Source organism: Hemicordylus capensis, chromosome 3, assembly GCF_027244095.1.
Source record: "Hemicordylus capensis ecotype Gifberg chromosome 3, rHemCap1.1.pri, whole genome shotgun sequence".
NCBI classification, from domain to species: domain Eukaryota; kingdom Metazoa; phylum Chordata; class Lepidosauria; order Squamata; family Cordylidae; genus Hemicordylus; species Hemicordylus capensis.
Window position 1 is genome coordinate 249,918,815 of NC_069659.1, and position 23,724 is coordinate 249,942,538.

The window sequence follows — 23,724 nt, forward strand, 5'->3', positions numbered from 1 at the left end:
CTTCCAGCACAGAAATCTTGTTCCAGCATTATGTAATTGTGTGCACTGTACATGGTTACAGCACCAAGAGCCCCACCTCCACACCAAGCCCCACCTCCACAAGCCCCACCTCCACACTCTTTGTTTGTCTGCAGAGAGACTAAGAGAGAGACCTTCCATGTGTGTTTGCCTCTGCAGATGTGTGGAGACGGGGGGGCATTGTTAAGGAGCATGTTGGTGCAGACGGGGCAGGGCTTGCTGATGTGCTTCCATGGCAAAAACGATAAGGTTATTCACACAAGCAGCCCTACCTGGGCTTGCGCAGCCCTACCAGGGTAGGGCTGCTCATGTGAAGTGCCAAAAATGACAGTGATCCTGGTGCTGCCTCGCCAGGTAGTCCAAGATTTTACCTCAGGCTATTGCCTAGGTAGAAGAGTGCAAGCACATCCTTCTACCCAGGTACCTGGTCGTGTGTGTGTGTGGGCTGCAGGTAGCCCCAGCACACCCAGAACCAAGCAGCAAGTGCGCCCAGCTGGGGGGGGGATGCACCACCTCCTCCTCTGGCTCCCTGGTCTGCTCCAGCTCCCTGCTCTGTGCTGCAGTGTGGCTTGTGTGCCACATGAGTGGCCAAGCCTTCAAACACATTTTGATCATGTGCGGGGAGACAGGTAGGAGCCTGCCAGCACACACACACACACACCCCGCCACCACCAACATTTATGGTCGTGTGAATGACCTTTGTACCTAGGCTTTTAATGCCTGAAAATGCTAAAGACAAAATGCAAAACGTCTTTCATAATGCTGTAGGTGCACATCATAGTTTCTCTGTTTCAAATCCCTGCACAGAATTTGGCATATTGTTGGTTTTGTTGACAGTTTGATAGTATGCATATCCTGTGAAAGAGCTTACCTCAAACCTGGCTCATATATATCATATTCCATGTTTCTTGATTGAGAAAGCTTTCAAATATTTTGCAAAATATAAGGTGACTCACCTCTAATTTTTTCTGAAATAATGCTGTTTGGATGAGTAGTCACAGTTGTCAGAAATGGTTGAAAGAGCACTCAATCCCCCCTCCCGCCGCCCCCGGTAAGAAAACCAACTAAATTCCTTGTACTTCAAAAACTATAGTATGTATCACAACATGGTCATTTTATACAACACAACCATTTGCAACAACATGAATCTGGCAATCTTTTATCTTTATTATTTTTGATGAAAAGCTCTTTGATCACAACTCTTATTACAGTTTCATATCACTGAAAACCCTGCATCATTTATTCATATATGGACATGGAGTCAGCCTTGGAGTATGTAGCTATAAAAATAAAGCTGTCATTCTTCAATAGCAATGGCTTCTCTCTCCCTCCCTCCCTCCCTGCACAACTGACATGTTTTTTAAAAGCTAAGATGTACAGTGAGATTAGCTCTGAGTTATATATATATATATATATATATATATATATATATATATATATATATATATATATATATAAAAATCTGAGATGCCGCCTAAGACAGGGCAAGCTCAGACTCTCAAAGATCCTCCCCCCTCCCTTTGGTCTTTTTCAATATCTCTGCAAAGATGCCATTCTGTCTCACAGAATGTATCTTTCCCTGGAACGAAACCATTATTTATGTCTCCTGCTTTTCAGCTTAACAAAACTTCCAGGGTGGCTCATGAAAATAATAAAACCAATATCAAGCACAGATTAAAAACTCAACAATAAAAGCACAAATCCACTCAACCAAGCAGAAAAAAAGAAGAGAGCAAATCATGCGACAAAGTCCAAAGCCACCAGGTTTATTCTACATCAGAGATACCTAATAATTAGCAGCTGTGGCCTCTACCCTGCCCCAAATTTGGCCTCAGGCAGCCCCACCAAATTTTAAAGTATGGTAACATATATGTCCAAAGCATCACTTGTAAGGGAAAAAAAATTTTGTATGTAATATTTAACTTTTGTATGTAATGAGAGAGGGGGTTGGAGCAGGGCTGGGGTCAAGAGCTAAAAAGTAAGGTTGAAGCAATGGACTAAAGATCTGCTGAGATCATCTAGAGAGGCTCGTCCTCAGTTGCCACCAGCTCATCTGGTGGCCACACAGGGACAGGCCTTCTCTGTTGCTGCCCTGAGACTCTGAAATGTGCTCCCTGCTGAAATAAGAGCCTCTCCATCTCTGACAACTTTTTTAAAGTACTTAAAGACTTATCTCTTCACACAAGCTTTTTCATTTGACTGTGGTTTTAAATTGTTTTAAAGTTCTTTTTCCTGTCTTTTAATTTGCTTTATATTGTTGTAAACTGCCTGGAAAAGGAGGTTTGGGGCAGTATAAAAATGTGATAGATAGATAGATAGATAGATAGATAGATAGATAGATAGATAGATAGATAGATAGATAGATAGATAAGTAGGCTTCACAGGTTGAGCTGATTTACCACTGAGGATCTGGATGCGAATGAAGAGAGCAGATATATCTCCCCTTCCTGCAGTTAGCTTGGCCCTCACTGATGCTCAGAGTACTTAGACTTGCTTCCTCCAACTTCTGGTAGGTCCATTGAAAGGCAGGTCTTTGGCAGTCAGGTAGGCACTCCTCCACTGGTTCTGGATTTTGACCTGTTTCCACTACTGTCATTGTTCTTGGGGGTCACAGGAGTGACTGCAGAAGGTGTGAAGTAGGATTAGGGTCTAGGTTGGAGGCAATTGGGTCCCACAGCAAGATCTTTTGCTGTGGGACCAGCTTTGGTCATTCTTTCCAAACTGAGATCACTGCAGGATCAGGTTATCACCAGGGGCTCCTACAGGGGAGAGCTACTCTTCCTCATCAGTAAAGGCTTTTCAGGGTCCAGGTCTGTCCAACACTTAAATGTCATGCATTACAGAAAAGATGGGGCCTTGTATTTCCACCATGGGCTGGCAATGTACGTTCTGTAATCTGTGAAGAGCCGTTATGTAGTTCAGAACAGATGGTAAACACATACCCAAGGACCTTGGCAAACCACAACACTTACCCAAGGAGCTTATCTAACAATAATTCCTGGGAGCATGTTTACTACATGTTTGCCAGATGCACTAATTATCTTTAAATGTTATAGAAAAGATGTGGTTGCACCCCGGTACAGAAATATAATTTCAGTGATTACAGGAAATTAGTTCCTTATTATATTTATGTTTTCAAATATGCCTATAAAAACTATATGTCAGAGTAATTTTGAAAAGTTCAACACAATACAAATAATTTTATTGTTGGCCAAAAACTGAAAACATGAACAAGGAGCAAAGTGAAAACATATTATTGGTTCTCCCATAAGGAAACAATTGCCAATAAAACTGTCATGGGGCAGAACGTGGATTTAAAATTTAGTTTCATAAGTACAGTCAAAAAATGTTAATCCTATCTCAGAAGAGCAGTCAGTAATATGTTTGAAATTGAAACTCCTCTGCTAACTTGGCAAAGAGACACCTTTTTAACATGGTGATTTTCTTTATTTAGCAGGGGGAGAATAACTGGCCCTATCCACCCATAGCATAGTACCTTCTCCCGTGTCTGTTTTTTGGTGTCTATCTTATGTTTCTTTTGAGATTGTGAGCCCTTTGGGGACAGGGATCCATCTTATTTATTTATTATTTCTCTGTGTAAATCACTTTGTAAACTTTTGTTTAAAAGTGCTATATAAATATTAGTTGATGATGATGATGATGATGATATATTTTACCTTTGCAATGTATTCTTTATAAAACTGATATGCTGAAAATGTATGTTCAGAACAATCAGGATATATGAATATATATAATAATTATATAGTAATTATCTTAACCACTTTCAATAAGCCGTTTTGAAATGACTGAGCATTGTGTCTGTGCTAAAAGAACATGAAGAATACCAGTAGGCACTGTTAAATATTAGGAGTGAACAAGCTGAACCCGCATGGAGCTTCTGTGCGCTAGTGCACTCAGCCTTCCCACCCCCTCATTCGGCATTCCCCACCCCAGAGACTTAGCGAGGCCGCAGAAGGCCCCCTCGCTCGGCCTATCCTCTCAGCTCGGCATCCCCCGTGGAAACTTGCTCCCCCCACTTGTTGATCAGCAGTTGCTTTCCCCCAGCTGCCCACCACTCATCTTCTGCTCTTCCCTCATCAGTTGCTTCCCCCTGACCTGCCGCTTGGCAGTTGCTTTTTCCCATCCCCCTGCTTGCCACTCGGCCTTTCCTCCTCCCCCTGCTCGGCCCTTTGTCCCACTCCCCGCCTGCCTTAAGCTGCCTCATGGCGACGGACAGGATGGGCAATGATGGGGCGATGGTGGCGGAAGCTTCTTCAATGGACCCGCCAGGTTGTATGTGAAAGCTCCACCCTTGCATTTTCATTGGTCGTGGCTGCAGTGGGACTTGCCACATATGACCTTAGTGTATTATAGATATAGACAAGCTGAATCCGCACAGAGCAACTGTGCACTAGTGCAGTTGGCTTTCCCACCCTTCTCAGTCAGCCTTCCTCACCCCAGAGACCTGGTGGGGTGGCAGAAGGCCCCCTCATTAGGCCTTTCCCCCCAGCTCAGTCTCCCCCGAGACTTGGCTCAGCTGTTCCTAACCCCTGCTCACTCTTTGCTCACCACCTGGGAGCTGCTTTCTCCTCACTCACTGCTCGCTCTTTGCTCTCCCCCCCCACTCAACACTCAGCAGTTTCTCCCACCTTCTCACCCGTTCCCATTCCTCCCCCCGCTCACCTTTTGCCCTTGTCTCTTGCTCAGCAATTGCTTCCCTCCTGCTGGCCACACAGCAGTTCCCCCCCATTCGCCCATTCCTCCCCTCCCACTCGCCACTTAGCCTTTTGTTCCCCCCCGCTTGCCACTCAGACTCTGTTCCTGCCCCACTCACCCGTTGCTCCCCCACCCCGCTCGGCCCTCTGTCCCACCTCCCTGCCCGCCTTAAGCTGCCCTGTGGCAGAGAAGAAGATGTGCAATGACAGGTCACGGCAGCAGCAGGGGCAGGGCTTTGGTCATGTTTGGCAATGCCACTGATCAGCGAGTGACCCTGATCAGGATTGCTAGCTGGTGAGGCAGTGAGCAAGTTAGGCCCCTCCTGGCCACCCCATAGCTGATTGGTGGTGAGTGAGCCCGGTACCACCTCATGGGTTTGAGTCACTTTTTGGAGTCTGGCTGTGAGTGGGGTGTGTAGTCAGGCAGCAGGTTCAGCAGGGATCCTGACTGCTGGGCTGTGATGTGGATGGACAGAGACAGGAGTGCTTGTCACTGGGTGGCTGCAGTGTATGGCCAGATATGGTTGGTGCCCTCCAATGCCATCTGGGAGCCACAAAAACAGGCTCCACTCGGAGGAAACCACTACATGGGAGGAAACCACTACAGATTAACAAGCTCACTGAATGAAGGTCAGTACAGGGCACAATTAAACATACTTTTAATCAACTGCTGTATCTGTTATTTGGCCCTAGTCTGCAGCATAATGTTTTACAAACATTTGCTTAGATGATCAGTAGTTGCTTTACATATGTCCTATATGGAAACTCCTGCTTCCCAAGCTAATGATGCAGTTTGATCTTGTTGAATGTAATCCTCCAGGCATTTGCATAGCAGCTAATCTGTAACATATGCATATTGCAGCCTTTAATAAATCTGAAATATTCTGGGAAGTTACACAGCCTTATCTATATTTGCACCTTGCACCACAACAAACTGCTGTGGAATCTTGTTGGTTCTTTAGAAAATGTGAATCCTTGCTGTACATCTAGAAAATGGGAAGTGTATTTTGCAATTGATGTATACACTTTTAAAAACACGGGAGATAAATTATTTGATGTGAAAAGCAGAAGCAACCTTTGGAATAAATTCCATAGGAAGACATAAGAACCCTCTCAGTGGGTCCACCCTTATCACTGATATCTCACTTACTCTTCTTGCAGATGTAATTACTACCAAGTGAGCAATCCTATAATTTAAGTATTGTATTAAATAACAATCTTGTAATTTAAATATTGTATTGTATAGCTAAGGGTTCTAATGGTTTACCCAGTAGTTTTAATATTATTAAGGACAAACTTCACATGGGAACAATTGGCTTTGTGGGAGGATACATATCAAACAACCTTTCAATCTTTTTTTAACAGTCATGTGAGAGAACAAAGACTGATCCCCTACCATCTCAAGATGTGTTGTGAGGGCTACCATGTGAATTTTTACTGAACTAATACTCAAATTTGACATTTTAAAATGCAACAAGTACTTCAAAATTGAATTTGATGAATGTTCTAATGCTAAAATATTCTGGTGCTTTCCCAATCAAGAAATCTCTTCTATTTATATTCATGGGGCCTTTGTGTTTATTCTTTCTTAGCATTAACTAGAACATGTGTGAGTTAGCAGACAAATTTCCATACTGCTACATAAAGGTTGCTTATGCTTTAATGTAAGATTTCCCCCTTTGACACAGATCTTAAGGTTGTGCACACGATCAAAAATGCTGGTGGGGCAGAGGGTTGGCAGGGAGGCAGGAATATGATCAGTTCTTTCGTACAGGCTCTGCCGCTCGCATGGCACGCAAGCCATGCAGCAGGGAGCAGCAGAGCAAGGAGCCAGAGAAAGAAGTCCTCCAGCATCCTTCAATGGCGCAGTGGTGTGGGTACTAAGCTTAGTGAGGCCAAAACTGTGTTTTAAAAATGCAATACATGTTTACTGCTATAATATGTAGATTACTTGAAGCAGCACTGGTATTGGTGAAAATGTGTACTAAAGATAACCAATCCATCTCACCAATTAATACATCCCTCATTGACTGGCAATTGTTGCAAGTTTGAAAGCAGAAAACTGCACATTTTGCATTTTCTCTTGTTTTTTTAAAAAAATTCTATTTCCAGAGGATGGAAATTATACCACGTTCGGATCCTGAGTGGTCCTGCTTAAGACATCTGCTAAAACACTCTTTTTTACTTCTAAGCTGAATAGCCTGTAGCAAAGTGCGTTTATTTTAATTTTATTTATTATTAAATTTCCATCCCATCTTTCATTGAAACAATCTCAATGTTGTTCATACAGAAGTTAAAACAAGACTACAAAAATTACACAATTAAAATATTAGCTAAAATATAAAAATCCATATTTGATTAAAAAAATTAAAAACAAGCAAAATATAATCACAAAAGATACAAAGCCTATCTTTTTTTGAGAGAAACTATCAAATAAAAGCCTGGGTAAAAAGTCAGGATTTCACACACTTTCTAATAACTGTGATGGAGACTGGATGGCCACTGGAGAACATTTCAGAATCTGGGGGCAACAACTGAGAAGGTCCTGTCCCATGTGCACAAAAGCCGAGCCTCCCTCATTGTTGGCACCCAGAGCAGAGGACCCCTCCACCCAGACAACCTCGTTAAGCGAGCAGCAACCTCTGTGAGCAGGTGGTCCCTCAGGTATCCAGGGCCCAAACTGTTAAGGGTTTTAAAGGTTGAAACCAGCACCTTGAATTGGACCTGGAAACGGATTGGCAGCCAGTGCTGCTCTTTCAAAATGGGTGTGATGTTATTCCAGTGGGCAGCTCTAGATAGAATTCTAGCTGTAATTTCTGAATATTCTTCAAGGGCAGCCCCACATAGAGCGTGTTACAGTAATCCAGCCACGATGTGACTAAGGCATGGGTGACTGGGGCCAAATCTGCCTTCTTGAGAAAGCTGGTGCACTAGCCAAAGCCATGCAAAGGCACCCCCTGGCCATCACTTTCACATGAGATTCCAAAAGCTGCATCTTAAGAGACACCTGTCCCATATTCTTCTTGCTACTGCACATAACACTTTTGATCTTGTGATGTTGTTTGTTGACACAAAGCTGAGCTGTTATTTTGTCTGTAACAATTTGTAGTGTCTTCTGAACAATTACTGACTCCAAAGATTGTAGTACATGCATTCAAGAAGCATAGGGATTCCACTGAAGTTGGTATTGGTAGTATGGAAGACCAGGGCCGCTGAGAGCTGGTTCAGGCCCCAATGGAAAAAAAAAAAAGTGGGGCCCCCCAGCAAGGGCGGAGCAGCTATAAATCTTGGAAATTGTATTGATGTGGAAAACAAAAACAAATATGTTAATGCTAATAATAATGTTGTTATTAATATGATAAAATAATGTTAATAATAGATATGATATAATATGATATAATGTTAATAATAAATAATGTTAATAATAAATAAATAATGTTAATAATGTTAATGATAAATATGATAAAACCTGCAACCTTGGAGAAGCCACTGCCAGTCTGTGTAGACAATACTGAGCTGGAGGGATCAATGGTCTGACTCAGTATATGGCAGCTTCCTATGTTCTTACGTAATGGCCTTTGGCCCGTGCGGCTGGGGATGATGGGAGCTGTAGTACAACAGCATCTGGCAACCCAAGCAGGGAAAACCCTCTTCTCACTGAGGAGGCTGCCTGCTTCTGAGAACCCAGCTCAAAAACCACAGATATCAATGCAAGTTTGTCTGTCACTAGACCTGTTCCATCTGACAGATAGCCTGACCCCTGCCTTGAGCTGAATGCTGACCCAGGTAGAAGCAGCAGTTCTGGTGGATGGATGAAGACCCACAGCTGTCCCCCCACCCCGCCCTGCAACTTGCCACTGCTTCCTGGAGCTGGGGGATTCAACGTACAGAACAGAAAGGAAAGAGAAACAGAGAAACTGCAATAGAGACACGGATATATGGAGGAGGGGGAGGAGGGAGCAAATATCAGGAAGAGAGTGAGAGGATGGCAAGGCAAAACGAGGCGGACAGCAAGACGGAGAGATAGGGACGGGGACGGGATGCAGCGAGAAAGACACCTCTCCCCACACATTCCTCCAACCCACATCCTCCGTCTTCATTGTTCTTTTGCTCAGTATTTTAATTTCTAGATGAGAGACCAAGAGAGAGAGCACCTTCCCCTGCCAGCAGCTGAACCAGCACACGCTGAGCCAAGACGCCACAGGGCTGTCCTCACCCCGGCTGCTGGCCCCACAGCCACAGGATACACAAGTAATTAAGATCATTCATTCTCAGAGGGAGCATTCAGAGGCCCTGTGGCCAGGCCCTCCTCCAACCGCCGGGCCCGTCCCATGTAATTTGTACTGGCTCCCCCTCCCTCGTCAGCCCTGTGGAAGACAATGATGTCATAGTTGCCAGGAACCCCTAAAAGTCTGCCTCTGCTTCCACTACCCAGAATCACTGAGATCAATTAACCCATTGCACTGTATCTCTCTCTCTCTCTGATGGCTCCGTTCCATCTGACATCACCTGATTCTGACAGTCTCTTGAGTGTAATGAGGGAAATTAATCCCCTGCATAACTGTCAATGAATCCATAACATGTTTAATCAAGGATCATAACATGTTTATTCAAATGCTTCCCTGTCCTCTGATCTATTTGTTAAACCATTCCATGTTTATTTCTCCTTTCTTTTCAGTCAACTTAAATGTCTTAAGACTTCTGTGAATAAGTCTTTTTTCATTTGTTCAGGGATCCACTGTCCTCTCCACAGGATTTTTGCCAGGGTCCTGTTTTGAGGTGAATTTTCAAAGTCAGAGGGATTGTCTCTCTCTGAAGAGGCGTTAATAGGTGTGTCAACAGGCTTATCTGCTTGACTCAAACCACGCACATCTACTGAACACATGTATTGAAAAACCACCCACATTTTCTACTGAAAATGTGTGGAAAAGACCCAACTTGTAACAGGGATCAAAGAGAAGAAATCCCTGAAAGTTTAAAGACAGCTTAACAGCTCAACATAAACTGAGAAGAACAAGGTGAAGCACTGCTGCTTCCCATGCTTCCATGAGATACAGTGGTTGCAAAAAAGAGTTAGTAGCAGTGACCCTTGCAGGTGGGGCAGAAAACAAGCCATAGGTGCAACTTGTTCCCACTTTCCTCTCCCTGCCCCAGCAGCCTCACTATCTCTTGCCTCCCCCACCACGACATTAACCGCAGGCATGCAAGCTGGTCATTTGCCCAGTTCCCCAACCCAGGTGAGTGACCTGCCCATATGCCTGGGGTTAATGTCATGGCAGAGGAGGCAGAGGAGGCAAAGGAGAGTGAGGCAGCCAGGGCAGGGAAAGAAGCATAGGAATGAGTCACACCTGTTGCTCATTTTCTGCCCCATCTGTATGGGTGACGACTGGGAATTATCCCTCCTCCCATATACTCAGAAGTTGCAGGCTAACTCATGCAGACAAGTAGGGAAGGGCCAAAACTGCTACAGATCTTTAAGCTTTCCAGAAGTTCACAGTTGATGCAAATGCAATATCCATATACCTAGCTGCACAGAGCTGTGGATATTAGGAATAGTAATAATTATTAGTTGTCACTTTATATAGCAAAGTGTGTGGTATATTTCAATTTGCATATTAAAAAACAAAAACAAAACCACCTCTCTGTTTAGCCCAAGGCACCAAATGTCAAATAAAAAGTAATTCCGAAAGAGGCAAAAGAGTTTGGTTTCATTCATTTATGTTACAGCCTCATAAAACAGATAAGGGAGATTCTAGCTTCTTAATCTCAGGTAATCCTTTCCACGTCAATTCATCTGCCGCAAAGCCTCTGTGCATTGTAGAAGATTCAAAAGTACATTCAGGGTTGCATCCTTATTTTGACCAGCCAGATCTGTTTAGATCTGCACACAGAACATATCAAACATCCCCCTGTAGTTGCCCATTTCAGGATGCCTGTTAAGTGTTGCCTGTTAAGTGGAGTCTGACTCTGAGGAGGAAGAGTATAGGGCCAGGTGAGCCAGCTACAGTCCTGACACCAGGCTAGAGCCTGAACCTACCAGATGGGAGACTCTGGAACCAGATATCTGGAGCCAGAGACCCCCAAACTGGCTCCCTCTAAGCCTGAGCCACCCCCATGAACTGGTATCCTCTGCAATATTTCATGCTTCTTCAAACTGCACAAGAGATGAACAATAGGCCTGAAGGGACTTGTTGGAGTGGAGGAGGAGTGTTAGACACCAGGCCAGAGGACTGCCTCTTTACATTTCTCTGGTCTCCAGGCAGAAAGGCAGACTCCAGATGTAGTAGTTTAAAACCTTATACCACCTCTGGCCCTTGTCAAAACAAGTAGCTTACTGGGAGCTATCCAGGGTGCTACAACCCCAACTCCTTTGTTTTGCCTCACCATGTGGGTTTCTGATTTGGGGACAGAACAACATGCAACTGCTCCTGACTCCCACTCTGTGCCACCCACTGCACAATAATTGTGTCCTTCTCTTCCTCCACATGTCAATTCCAATCTCCCTACCCTACCTTTCTCCCATCCTTCATCTGTCCCCTGGGTTGATCTCCCCAATTCCCCTTGCCTCTGCACACTCTTTTTAATACACCACTTGGCCCCACACATGTGGGTCGTGAGGCCAAGCCTGACCCCATAGTACCTGGATCTCACACCAAGGAGTTCCCTGTGCCTGCTGACCACCTCAGCATTCCCTTAGCCTTGTCCTCTGAGGATGAAATAGAGGCACCACAATCAGTCCCAGCAGTTACTCAACTCTGCCAAAGCCAGAGCCTGGAAACACGGCAAGGCCCTTTAAGATCTGGGACATTATAGACTCAGGTGAGGTTGCATTTCTGGCTGCTCTACTTAAGGCTTCAATTTGCTTCAGCTTCTTGCTGAAGCAAATTTGTTGTGGGTGCCCTCTAACTGGTTTTAGTTTCCTGCTCTTCCGGATTGCTGGCTCCTGACATGTTCATTGTGATCTTGACCTTGCTAGTTCCCGACGGACTGATTCCTGGCTCCTAACCTTCTGCTTGTTCTGACTTTGACCTTGCTTGCTCCTATTGGACTGAATGCTGCCTTCTGAGCTCCTGCTCATTGTGACCTTAACCTAGTTTGTTCTTGATGGACTTCCTGGCTGACCTCCTATTTGTTCTTACCTTGATCTAGCCAGCTCCTGACACACTCGCTCTGCCCATATCCAACATGCACCTCCTCCTTATCTCACTCAGCAGGGCCATGTCAATCACTGCCATCCTCCTCCTCTCGCCTAACTTCTTGGCTTTTCAAAAGCAAGAAGCAGGACAGTGGCAGAGGAAAAGGGCAGTGGTGGTAGCTGGTGCATGTGCCATCACAACCATGTGATGGGGAGATAGTGGGAGGCAGCCAGAGGTAGCAATCCACTGACTTCACCAATCTGCCACCCGAGGAAGACATCTCACCTGACATTGTTAGTGGATTGTCTAAGTTACTATTCACTGCAGAGTTCCTAATACACTTCTAACTAGACACCACTAAATTACCATAATTTCTGATTCTATGAGAAAGTGAGGCTGACAATGCTTTGACCAAGATCTCCAGAGAGCTAACAGATAAGAAATTACAATGCCATGGGAATTTAATTCAGATCCATGTTCTTATTCCTAGTTCCTATTACATTAAGGATATCACCTCGTTTCAAATTACAAAAATTGATGAATATTATATTTACAAGATTTAAACAAAACCACTGTGGCCATTCAAACATTTTAATAATACCACATATCTTATCGTTAAAAATATAATCAGCATAGCATTCAAGAGCAATCACAGATCACTGTATCATAATGCATCATATGTGTGTTATAATGAGTATAAGCATGACTACAGAGAGGGCAATAAGAAAAAGTCTGTATAAAACTCTACATTAGTTAGAGAACTACATAGTTTGATCACTTCTGTCATACAATTTTATTATGACTAAAAAGAAAATATGTAATCTGCAGTTGCAAAGAAAAGGGGGTGGGTAATATGCCAAGTAAATTAAGCATCAGGTATTTGATAGATCTAATTAAATTATTAGAATGCTGTTATACATACTGGTTTTTATTTTATGGTTCAGTAAGAATCTTGCAGTATTAAATCTGCTCCCCCCCTTAAAAGAAGTACCAATTTTGTATTCCCGAAAGTAAAAATACTGCACAATGAAGGTCAAAATACGCCTAAAGATGTATATTTCTAGATACACCGCCTAGAGATGTATATATCTGGTGGTATAGAAATATGATAAATAGATAAATAAATAAATAAAATTCAACAGTATATTTCATAATTTCACAGTCCTAGAGAAAAAACAGAACTAGATAACATGTGTCCATTAATATGAAGTAAACACACACAGATTAAAGCAACTTGGCTATACTGACATTGTACTACCCAATTTAAAAAATCATTAAAATGATGATTCTTAATACATTTGCATTGAGTTGCCAATGTATGTGCCTTTGAGAATTGCGATACTTAGGCATTACTAGCAAGTGTAACAACTGGACCTTTCCACATCTCAGATACACAAAACTCAGCAAGGAGAAAATATTGAAGAGGAGAGAGAAGGTGCTAACCTCTCATTAAATAGAAATGATGCACACACTTTTTTTTTAAGAGCATGGAGTCTATTCACTTTGTTTGATGATTCAAGCACTATTTCAGGTAAATGCATAATAGTGAAATTCGTTCTAATTAGCATGGTGCCTTTTCCTCTGTGTCCTACTGGGTGAAAGAGAGAGGTGGAGAATGCAAAGCAACCTTTAAGGACTAAGCCATCTTAACAATAATGGAAAGTGGCAGGGATGGGGATGAGAAGTTGTTTGTAGCAACTGAGGAACATTTGCCTTTTTTAACAATTAACTTGCAAGATCTGGAAGATAAAGTTTATTTACTTCATTATATATGTTAGTATTCCAGCACAGAGCAAGCCAAGCCAGATACGGCCATGTTGGATAGTTAAGTTGCCTGATTTCCATTGCCCCATACAAGTTCGTATTATACTTGGATTGTACCAGAGGAGAGGTGATTTCAATGGCCACTAGAAACATATATCTGTGCTTTCAAAATGAAAGCTGTATTTAATAGAAAAGACATCAAGTTCAGCCACTGTGATTGCTTAGAAAAGATAACAAAAAAAATCATCTTTATTCTCCTAGAACTTCTGTATAAAGGGATTATGGACCAGTGATTTTATTTTCTGCTCTTGATATATTGAAATATGTGTGGTTTTATGATGCTTTTAACAATTTAAGACCTCTTTAATGCATAAAATAGAATAAAATAAACAACAGATCTAGCAAACTCATTTCAGTGTCCAAATACCATTATCAATGCTCCATTTCAAGTGGCTGTCCACACTTAAGATTAAATCAAACAACAACAACAATATAAACTTTGTTAGCCGCCCCATAACAAATTGTTGTCTGGGAGGCTTACAACACAACATTAAAACATGAGATAAAACACACACATTGAATCATAACAAACCAAAAAAAGGGGGGGGGAGAGAAAATACAGTACAAACACAATATTAAAAACATTTTTTAGAACTCAGTTACAATCACATTAAAAAAATTAAAAAAATTAAATTTAAAAGGCCTGAGTGAACACAAAGGTCTTTACCTGGCATCTAAAAGAACAAAGTGATGAAGCCAGGTGAATCTCACTGGGGAGGCTATTTCATAAACAGAGAGCAACCACTGAACAGGCCCTCTCCCTAGGAGCCACCTGCCTCACCTCGTTTGGCAGCGGCACCCAGAGGAGGGCCTCTGAAGATCTTAAGGACCTAAGGGCTGGGGCATATGGGGCAAGGAGCTCTCTCACAGTAACTAAACACAGTAACTACAGCAGAAATAACCAATCCAAGGGGGGGGGCATGAGTGGCTCTCCAGAAGTAACCGTTTATCTGTCCTTTTCTGGCCAATACAGTTCATTGCCTCGCTCATTTCCTCCTCAACATTAATGGATGGATGTAATTCTTCAATATTCATAGCCTCTTTAATCATGTACAATTTATTCATACAATCTTGTACATTATTCTCTTAACCTGGCACCATCCCTCATCCCTCTCACAAATCACACAATCCTTTATTTCCCACTTACTATCATAAATTCTGGAATTAATCATAACAAAATCACCCCCATATCACTCACAGAGATCTTAACTTTCCCTTTCTGAAATAACCAATTTCAATTGGCTCAATGCCATCCTCTGACTTTTAATTAAATTATCCTGTTAATATCTCTGTTTCTTTTCCAATAATCTATACAATTCATCTGATCCTATAACAATCTGGTGATCTATTTTCCCACACTCTGGTGGTGCTCTGTCCCATGTCTTCTGAAATGGACACTGTCTCTCCAATTGTTGCGCTGCCTCTTCTCCCTCCACCAATATTTCTTTCCATTTTAATTGATTAGCTAAACTTGCAGTCCTATTTGCACTACTGGAGAGCAGGTAGAGGCTTCAAGGGAAAAAGCTGAATAATTAGTGAGAAACAATGGCTAAAAAATCCCAATGGATCAATGTAGGAAGAATACTTTTGAGGAAGGATAACCTGTACTTAAAGTTCCTTATGTGGGTGATCAATTTATGTGGCAAACTTCAGATGGTATATTACTCTTTTGACTATTAATAAAATAGATGATCCTTTCTCTAAGAAATGTTGGAAATGTAATTCACATTTAGGTTCATTTTACCATATGTGGTGGAGTTGCGGTAAAGCTCAACAGTTTTGGAAACAAATTCATATGAAAATTGAACAAATCTTAGAAGTTAAGATTCCCTTCCTTCCAGAAAATTTTCTTTTAAGTATGATAAAACCTTATATTCTTGCCAAATCAAACAAATTGTGTTTATATATGATTACAGCGGCTAGGATTATATATGCATCTAAGTGATGTATTTTGGAAATTCCTTCCTTAAATGATTGGTTTTTGAAAGTGTGGGACTATGCTTCAATTTTGAAAGTCTCGGCTTATGTACATGGTATGTCTGCTAAATCATTCATGTCTGTTTGGGAACCCTTTATCAATTATAATATCCGTTATAGTCAAACTTTGTTCCCATTTTCCAGATATGACTTATAGTGTTTCCGATATGTAACTTACAAGAAGCTGATCAAATTAGATTTTACAATTTTAAGAGTCTGAATTTCCTTAGCTTTATCTTGTTCTAGATATTTTCTCTTTACTGATGTAATTAATTAGAAAAATGAGGTTTTTCATTATGAAAACTGATTGGTTTTATGTTGTCTTTATGGTGATTTGTCTCTGTTTTCTTTGGTTTACTTCTTAATAAAAATTCTTATTAAACGAAACAATTTATGTGGCAAAAACAAAAGACCTTTAGAAAACATGGCTTGAAAGTTAATGTGATTTGTACAGCACCTATGACTTTAAAACAGCATCTGGTTAATTTATGACAGTAAGTGTGAAATGAAGGATTGTGTGATTTGTGGGAAGATGAGGGATGGTGCCAGGTTAAAAGAATAGTGTACAAGATTGCATGTATGGAATGTGAGGAATTTCATATTGAGGAAACAGGGAGACCTCTGTTAAAAACGTATAAAGAACATTTAGCAGACATGCAATATAATAAAGATGGATTGAAATCCTGGGCAAAACATATGAAAGAAAAACATGAAGGAAGAGCTGCACAAACAAGGGTGTTTATTTTGGCTGTTGAAGGAAATACTGTGAAATGTACGATTAAAGAGGCTATGTATATTGAAGAATTACATCCATTCATTGATGGACTGGGTGACTCTGGGCCAGCCATGTATCTCTCAGCCGAACCTACCTCACTGGGTTGTTGTGAGAATAAAAATAACCATGTACACTGCTCTGAGCTCCTCGGAGGAAAAGCATGTTTGGAAGGGAGCATTGATAATAGTGTTTGGACACTGAAACACATTTGCTCGATTTTGAAGATGTTTATTTTATTTTATGCATTAAAGAGGTCTAAAACATGTTTGAAGAACAGGTATGTGTATATTATCACTATTATATTGTCTTTTAATAGTTGTTCTGTTTTATGTTTTCATTGTTGTAACCTGCTTTGTGTTCCTGTTCTGCAAGAAAAATGTATTTATCACATCTATATCCTGCTTTTCCTCTGCTGCTTACCCAAAACAATAGTATAGTGCTTATTATAAGTCTGTCCTGGAAGTGCACAGTATTATCCAGATAGTACATCACTGGCTGTCACCCACAGCTTCCAGCTAAAACGTCTCCCATATATTATCAATAACCTACAATGAAAGTCTCTCTCACATGTCTTAGGTGGTAGGCCTGTTCTTGAACCTAATAAGAAAAGATCACTCACCAGCAATAAAAAACTACATACAAAAGACACAAACACAAGTACCAGGATATGTAATAAACCTGGCTGCCAACTCTTTCCTATATCCACTCAGGCAACACTAGTAAAGGGGCTTTACAACATCAGTCATACAATCAGGGCTCATTCATTTGCTCATTCTCCAATGTGATATATGCTTTCACCCTTATCGTGATGGGAAGAATTTGAGGGAGGACTAGGCTTCTCTTTGAGCAACTGTTGGGGATGGGAGGTGGGCCTTTCCTAATAAGGGGTAAAGCCTGGGAAAATCAAGACCAGAGGAATGGGCAGCAACTACTCTCAGAGCCTCCAGGAGAAGAGAAAGCTGTATTCTGTTTGTTTGTTTGTTCTGTCCCAAGAGTGCCCTGAGGAAGCAGCTGGCTTGGAAGCTGCTGAGGAAATGGGAAGGCCACAGACTGTAGGCTGGAGACGGCACCCTGCCTGTGAGTAATAAAATAGTGACCAGTTCAGAGATGTCTGAGGGAAGTTATTTTCCTTCTGTTGCTTGATTCCGAGTTGCCTGGTTAGTGATGGTTAACCTGCTGCATGAAGAGACAATCATTCTTATTGCATACGCTTGTTTTTCTTTTCATTTAATAATGAACCCTTTTTGGTGAAGTGTGCTATTCTTCATTTTGGATCTGCCTTAGTCACATGCTTCTGGAGGCCTAGGAATGCTCACCCCTTCTAGGGAGGGTTTTGCCACTTTACCCCACAGAAATCTTATGTGGAGAGAGTGGTTTGTCCCACATTAAAATAAAGTAGATGGTGGAAGTCTACTGTGAATCCCTTACAGATTCAACCCAATGAACTCCCCCCGACCCCTCTGGCTTTGGTAGTAGCTAATGACAATTCTCAACAATGCCTTTCTCCATACGGCAAACAGGCCAGTCTCATCAGAAAAGAACAAATTGACAAGAATTTGACATTAAAAAATGGACACATTCAAAAACTAGCGGGGGAGTATTGTAAACTTCCAGGACACTCTACTGCTGACCTGAAAGTTGTCATTCTTCAGCAGAGAAACATCAAAGGGAACTATAGCATCAGATGACTGAAGTATAATGTATCAAGACATTTGTATTTGCACAGATTTAAATCAACATTATGAGTTCTTTACTAGTGCTGAGTGGAATTTTGCCCCATTTTCAACAAATCTTTTTGCACACAGTGAAAAGGCAGAAATCCAGTAATTCCATGGGAGGCCCCACAAAACCATGACAAATATATTGGGGTGGGGAGCATGGGGAAGGTGGTTTGTGTAATTTCCCTCCTTTAAACTGGAAAAAGCCACAGTGATTATTGCAGTAGCAGCAGGTGCTTTATGGCAGTAGCAGCAACTTCTTTCTCTTTCCAATTTCCAGTTTTAATCAGAGAATGCACTGGGGAAAAGATTATCATAACCATTCTATTGTCATGGCACAAAACTGCACTGATTTTTCTCCCACCCAAATTCAACAAGCAATAACCCAAAAAACTCTTACTCCCACCAAAAATAATATTGGCAAATTGTTTGGGGTCACCATTTGTTACTATCACATGACACAGTTATTACAGACTATTATCACAGACTGTACCTCTTGTATTTCATGGTTATTTGGCTTGATTATTTGCATTTCCCCTCTCTCTTTCTCAACTGAAGACAACACTACAGTGCATCTGATGAAGTGAGCTGAAGCCCACAAATGTTTCTGCTACAATACACTGATTGAACTCTAAGGTGTCATAAGACTATTGGTTTTGCTGCTACAAACTAACACAACTGCCCCTTTGGTTACTGGTCTTAGGCAGTCTCTCATTCAGAAAGCCTACAGGGACAGATGCACTTAGCTTCAACAATAGATTCATGTGAGCCTTCAGCTCATGATCTTGCTCTGTGTGTGTGTGTGTGTGTGTATAGATAGATAGATAGATAGATAGATAGATAGATAGATAGATAGATAGATAGAATGTTTCCTAGTTTAGATAAACAGTATTCATCAGAAACATAACATAACCCAATGGGAGACTCCTTATTGACAGAATCACTGTCCTATAATTCTATTTTTGACCCTCAAAAACAGCAAGCATTCCAGGGAATTATCTGCCCTTAAAAGTTACTATATATAAATTGAGAGATTTCAGCAATCATTTGACGCGTGAGACTGCAAATTTGGAATGCATTACAAATGATGTTGCAGAACTGAATGGAACTTAATTACTTCCTTTATGCACTATACTTCTCCCAGGTTTTTAAGAATATTTAAATACCTTGTATTCTTCTTCCTAGTAAGCCATACATTTATTTATTTGGATTATATACTGCTGAATATTACCTTGCAGGTGCTCCAGATTCCAATTTAATATGAGCAACTAATATCAGTCCAGTAAGTCTTTGGGCTTCAGTTTGCATTTATTTCTGGAATATTTATCTACAGTATCTATTTGTCATAAAAACAAAACCAACAACCTATTGTGACCTGTCAACACTAGTACCAGGCAGGCAATAATTACAGGTGGTTAATCAAGCCTATGGTGGACCAACATATATGGCAGGTGGGTATCTTTGTCTTGATTAGTCATAAGGTGTGCAGGCCTGCATTAAATCTGATCTGATCCCTGCTTACAATTCAATACTATAAGAAGTTGAAGTCCCTTTGTTAGTTTAATTTAATACTGTGGGATCTTCCTGTTAAACTCCACTATTATTTGTCCATGGCATCACACACTATAGTACTGTATATCCAAAACATGAATACATTACCGTGTAATTAAACAGCAGTCATGTATTATGCTGTCTTCCACAAACATGCCATTCTCATCATCAGTTTCAATTAGGCGACCATCATGGTACCAATGCACTTGTGTTGTGTTATCAACGTATGTTGCTGTACACTGAAATGGCAAGCGATCACCATGAAAAACCACCTGTCTCTGTGATGGTATCAATTCAAAAAGAGGTAGCTCCAAAGGTCCAGCTGTAGATGGAAGTTTAAGAAAAAAATACATTTATTCCATTGTTAATCAATAGTAGAAAGATATCTTGTGGCTTAATTGAAGTGCTAACAGTACTAAATTCAGGAAGTAGTACTGTCATGAACAAGTGATCTTCTTTAATTTCTCTTAACACCTAACACCTTAAAAACTATTTTTTTCCAGTACACAGGATATTATATCTAACCCCAACTGCTATCTCTAAGTTATCCTTATTACCCACTTAAAAGCACAATTCTATACAGGGGTCCACAAATGTGGTTGCCAGTGGCCAGCAATGACCATAAATCTCATTCTGGTGACTATCTGCCCTAGAAGCCCAGTACAAAGTGAAAGACCTCTCCCTTCTAAATTCTCCATGCACTGCAGAGAGCTTGCAGCGATTGCTGAATTCACAGCAGAAGAGAAAAATACTTCTTTCTTCAGAGTTCTCTTGTTCTGTACATCACAGAAGCCTGTTATTATACACCAAAGGTTTCACCTAAAGCATTTTAGAATCTAGCTTATTTACCACATCTATTCATCCTTTTCCCACTAATGATCAAAGTGATGTACAAAAATGTATAAAACTAGATTTTATAAGTAGTCTACACGTCAATCTATTAGGGATGTGCAAACAGGTTTGACCCTGAACCAGTTCTGGGTTGAACCGGTTCGGTTCAACTGTTTGGGGTCGAACCAATCCCCCCCATTCAGTCCGACCTTGGACTGAAACCCCCCCCCTGAGGGTTAGGGGGGTTCGTGAATATATATATATAATTTAATCTATCTTTAGCCCCTTTGGGGGACTTCCTTAGGCTGCAGGGTGTGTGTGTGTCTGTGAAGGTTCCCCCCGCCGGCCTCGGTCATCACCTCCTCCGGCCGAACCGGCCGGTTCTTCAGCCTGTTCGGGCCTGCATAGATCAGCGTGGCAGCCATGTTGCCCACCGCCATGCATGTGCAAATGGCCTCTGCGAGGCCTGGCATGGCCCACAGCAGCATATGAGACTGCCTCATAACTAAAGAGCATTTGTGGCACAATTTACATTCCATTGTAGCTAACACCAAAAGTCTCATTGACTGGTCCTGGACTGCACCTTTAATGTAGGAGAAACTTGTTGGTGTCATCAGGGTCACCAAGAGGGGAATACAGAAGAACTTGCTTACCAGACTCTAGAGTGAGCAGGGGTCCTGGGAGAGGCAGAACAAAAGGAAACCTATCCCTATCCAAACATACATTTAAAGTAGCAGGACTTATGTGAACATGCATAATCAGAATACTTCTCAACCTCCCACACCATTTGTGTGTCCAGGTGGGAGGGAGAGGAGAAATAGTTGGGTAGCTAGGCACAGAAGAACTGTAAACTGTCATAATAGCAAGGGTTTCTTGCCAAGCACCAGCTCTTGCCAGTAGATAATGGGTTTGGAACCCAAATATACACTGTATTAGGCCCAGAAAATCCTGTTGGCATCTCTGCTGACCAGATGTAAAAAGTCCAGGGGGAGGCAGGCAGGTGAGTGGGGGGTAAACATGGGCTGACCTGCCCAACTAAGCCTGAGGTCTGCAAGAGCTGTTGGCTTGCTAAGATTTCATTCATTCATTCATTTCGATTTGTCAGCACCACACATCGTACATAAAATGATGTCATGGTTTGGGAGGCAGCAAGTAAGCCAGGGTGGGATTGTGGGTAGGGGAAGATAGGCAGGTTAGGGACCTTAAGAACACTCCTTCGCTGTTGGGGGGGGGGAGACCAAGGGTGGCTTGTGTCCTTAGAACACATCTGCCCAGCTGTTGTTATGCTTGTGGGTTTCCATCTTTATATCAAGTTTTTGCAGCAAGGCAAGATCAGGTCAGAGAAGACTACTGGCCTGCCTGGGGGTGGGACCATGTTAACAGGGATGCCCAGCATCATCCCTAAGTTGCTGTTGGCCTTTAACTGCCATCATTTATTTATTATTTCTCTGTGTAAACTGCCCTGAGCCATTTTTGGAAGGGCGGTATAGAAATTGAATAAATAAATCATCATCATCATCATCATCATCATCATCATCATCATCATCCCTATTGGGCACTGTGGCTGGGGATGATGGGAGTTTATAATCCAACAGCTGGAGGACTGAGGTGGGGCAGCCCAACTATAGAGTATAGGAAGCATATTTCTTCTTTCCCTTCTATTCTGCAATGGACTCACTGCTATTGGGACTACTTAGCTGATCAGGAGGCTGGAGATTCATGCTTTGCTAACTCTTATCTGATTCCACCCTATATACAATACAAGCCCTTAACAAAAATGGCTATGATACTAGGTAGCATCAGTCAGCATTAAGTGCCTAGGCTGAATAAAATTCCCAGAATGCATAGGTGTTTCAGATGTGGAAAACAACATAACCAGATATATCATTTTCTAGGTTATCCTTAAGTATGGAATGTTTAGTCTTAGTCTTCTTTTTTAAAACTTTATTAACAGGATAACCTTCAATCTAAATGCAAGATGGTAAAACAAACAATGCTAGAGTTTGTCCACTTGTACTGAAAAACCACCAGCTCTTTATAACAATTTTCTGAATACTGGTGATTTCAGTCAAGTACTAATATAAAATAAGTGTCCCAGTATGGAGCAATTTCTTTAAAGATGGCCCTGATGTTTTAGTGTATATAAGCTGTTCCTCTCTCCACCAATATGAAAATTTTCAAACTTATATTAAACATATATTTTATACATCACTTTGAGCTTGTTTTAAGAAAAGATCAACACACATGAATCAAGAAAAGTAGTTTATAAATTTAACAAACAGGAAAAATAATGAACTAGAAAGCTAAACTTGGTTATATTCATAGCCTAAAACAATTGATCTCTAGAAGAATCTGAAAATGGCATTTTAAAAATATCTAATGAACAAAATTTGATATGTTAAGATTGCATGCTAACAGAAGCCAGCATTCTGGCACAGAGTAACCCAGAAGTGTACATTGGAGAGTATGCTGGGTTGTAAGACTACCGTTGTATCTTCACACACTTGAATCCAGTTTGGGGAATGGAGCACTTTCAATACACAGGTACATGTAGCTAAGAAAACTTCATTGCTAGTATATAGCTATATGGTCTAATTGTAGCTGGGATACACATGTATCCAATGCATATGGATACATCCAGTTTCACTGCCAAATCAACATATTGATTTACTCGCTCATTCTGAATACAGCCGGCACAACCAGCCAAAAATATATACCCACAGAGATGAGAATTGGCAATGGATACCAATGCTGTGCTCAGTTGGGGGGGAAATTGAATAATATACTTTGTATTAGGTCGTCAGAAACCTAGCTGTCACTTGAGTTATGGCGATAACTTCTGCAGAATGTAGAAATGAGAGATGATTCTCAAATTTAAAATGTACAGAATTTATCACATGCCACAGAAATAATTTGTTTGTAAAAGGAAATATGGATCATCATCTCACAACAAATCTTTTAACCTTGTCCTCTGAGTGCTGCAATTCATTAAAAATAAAATAAAAATAATTTCAAACAACCCCTTCTTTGGAGCTACAGATATAGGCAACTCAAATTAAATGCAAACATTAGCTCAAACTCCAGCATCAAAGTTTAGGCCTGTCCTTGCAGGCCCTCCTCTTATCTCTGTTCAACTTTCATGTGCTTTTAATACTGCAAATGGTGCTACATCTCCGTAG

The 23,724-nt window shown here is 41.4% G+C and overlaps 1 protein-coding gene across 6 annotated transcripts in view; it reads right to left on the minus strand.

The window, feature by feature from the left end:
• The window catches only part of ADGRA1 (adhesion G protein-coupled receptor A1), a 676,883-nt gene that overhangs the window by 328,488 nt on the left and 324,671 nt on the right, over nt 1–23,724 (minus strand). For 5 of the 6 annotated variants that reach the window (XM_053309873.1, XM_053309870.1, XM_053309872.1 and 2 more), the window contains one exon: nt 19,823–20,036. The exons of the other annotated variant lie outside the window; for it this stretch is intronic. In XM_053309873.1, coding sequence (XP_053165848.1) covers nt 19,823–20,036 — 214 coding nt within the window. The remainder of the gene's footprint in view (nt 1–19,822; nt 20,037–23,724) is intronic. 6 annotated transcript variants of the gene reach the window in all.